Below are 2,500 nucleotides of genomic sequence, written 5' to 3'. Positions count from 1 at the left end.
ATGTGTGTTGTGTGTGTGTGTATCTGTGTGTGTGTGTGTGTGTGTGTGATGTGTGGTGTGTGGCTGTGTATCTGTGTATGTGTGTGTGTGTGTGTGTGTGTAAACTCACATCTATGATTTGTCTGAGGTCACACTGATTCTCCAGGGAGTCCAGCTTCAGCTGAGCCGTGCCCACACTCTTATCACCTTTAAACAGGCCACTGCGCACACACACACACACACACACACACACACACACACACACACACACACACACACACACACACACACACACACACACACACACACACACACACACACACACACACACACACAATCAATCAATCAATCAATCAATCAATCAATCAATCAATCAAGATTTTGTAAAACATATGTATACTTGAAAGAAACACTCACGCACCACGCAGCGTAGACAGACATTCAATCTCTCATACAGAAATAGAGACTCCCCCCGCACACACACACACACACACAAACGCACACACACACAGGTGATGTAATGATTGGGTGAGTGATGATTTTTTTGGGTAACGCCCACACATTACATACACGCACACTATAAAGAGTCATTCTTTGTGGATGACACACACACACACACACACACACACACACACACACACACACACACACACACACACACACAAGACAAAGAGAGTTGATGAAATAGTATAGTTTTTAATGTACCCTTTGTGGAAGATCTCGAACTTGATTCCTTTGGACTGCACCACCCTCTTGAAGCCTCTATGGGTGCGGTTAATGTTGAGCTTAAACTGCTCCTTAAACTCTGCCAGAGAGAGAGAGAGAGAGAGAGAGAGAGAGAGAAAGAAAGAGAGCGAGAGAGAGAAAGAAAGAAAGAAAGAGAAAGGGAGTGGGAGAGAGAAAGGGAGTGGGAGAGAGAAAGGGAGGGAAGGAGAGAAAGAAAAAGGGAGGGATGGAAAGAGAAAAAGAGGGAGGGAGGGAGGGAGGGAGAGAGGGATAGATAGAAATAGAGGGAGAAAGAGAGGAAGGGAGAGAGAGAGCGAGTGAGTGACTTTCTGCATTGCCTATACTTGAACTGGTGTGTTCGTGTGTGTGTGTGTGTGTGTGTGTGTGTGTGTGTGATTCTTTTACCTGGACAGTTGGTATTTTTGATTGTACTCGTCTTGTCCTTCTGAGGCTCCTCCTGTAGCACAGACAAAGACACACACACACACACACACACGATGAGAGCAACTGAACCGCTGAGAGGGACTGACTGAAAGTGGTGTGTGTGTGTGTGTGTGTGTGTGTGTGTGTGTGTGTGTGTGTGTGTGTGTCTTACCGAACTGGGAAAGGGGAACTCGAAGCGTACGCTGGCGTCCAGATCACTAGGTGAAACTCCTGTGAGAGAGAAGAACAGTGATTGGGACAACACAGACACGCAACTAGGGATGGGAATCGAGAAGTGGACCGTTTCCTTGGAATCGTTAGCCAAAATCCTTTTCGATTCCGCTATCAATACTTAAAAAAAGAAAAAAAATTAAATATTATTTTTTTAATTTGTTTTCCGATACCGCTATAGATGCCTTAAAAAATTATTCGTTTTCAGATTTTTTTTATTTTTCTTTATTCCGGTACGATGTAAGTGCCGTTTAGGTATGTCACGCGCACGCAGCTTTGTTAGACTGCAGCCAACATGGCGTCTAGGCAGAGGCTTTCAAAAGTGGGGTTATATTTCGCGCAAAAAGACGACCACAGGGCCACTTGCAGTGCTTGCAAAACGTCTCTTTCGTCAAAGGGGGGGGGGGGGAAATACCATTACTCCGAAACATTTGTCCATACTGCATGCAATAACTTTGCAGGAATGTCGCGTTTTTGAGCGCTATGGAGTGAAGATAACGTTAATGAATCTCAACCAAGCAACAGCAGCGCGGCTAACGTTAGCGCTGCATCTGTTAATAGTGAAGGTAAACTTTAACAGTCTATTGTGTTAGTGCCATTTGTTTCATTGTGTAAACCAGCTTTCACTTTTTGTTTATGTCAGTTTTATTTTTAGTTCAAGGTGATTACACTTGTAAAAAAAAAAAAAAACAGCACGGTAATTGGCATGTTCAAATATTATTTAGCACAGCGGTTTTACAACTCTGGTATATCAAGGACACCTAAACTGCCACAAATTAGACCAGGGAGGGATCCCTATTTGATAAGACTATTTTCCAGGCCATTTTTAGATGTTTTATTACAAAAATGGTATGAAACCCATTACCAAATCAGTCATACATTCTGTTACTTATGGTTGGAATTATAGTCAAAACAAATACTTTTTTTCTTTGTTGGGACCCCCTGGCACCCAATCAAGGAAAAGGATCCCTAGGCTATGGGTCTCTGGACCCTACTTTGAGAGTTTGTTGACCTATTCTTAGGTTTGTTTTTGGTTATTTAAAACATGTAAATGTATACAAACATACTGTATGCTGTGCATCGTCTATTCAGAGAATATTATATAAAAGAAAATTAATGTAAATAAACTCGTTTGTACTCT

General features: G+C 42.4%; 1 protein-coding gene across 1 annotated transcript in view; it reads right to left on the bottom strand.

Annotated features, from left to right (window-relative positions):
* Positions 1–2,500, bottom strand: part of cc2d1a (coiled-coil and C2 domain containing 1A) — a 28,466-nt gene that overhangs the window by 7,164 nt on the left and 18,802 nt on the right. Inside the window, exons 19-22 of the mRNA XM_031561921.2 lie at positions 1,301–1,359; positions 1,111–1,162; positions 685–784; positions 110–200 (exon numbers count right to left, since the gene is read on the bottom strand). Coding sequence (XP_031417781.2) covers positions 110–200; positions 685–784; positions 1,111–1,162; positions 1,301–1,359 — 302 coding nt within the window. The remainder of the gene's footprint in view (positions 1–109; positions 201–684; positions 785–1,110; positions 1,163–1,300; positions 1,360–2,500) is intronic.

This window comes from Clupea harengus, chromosome 24 (genome assembly GCF_900700415.2).
Source record: "Clupea harengus chromosome 24, Ch_v2.0.2, whole genome shotgun sequence".
NCBI lineage: Eukaryota > Metazoa > Chordata > Actinopteri > Clupeiformes > Clupeidae > Clupea > Clupea harengus.
This window is presented reverse-complemented; position numbering and strand designations above follow the sequence as displayed.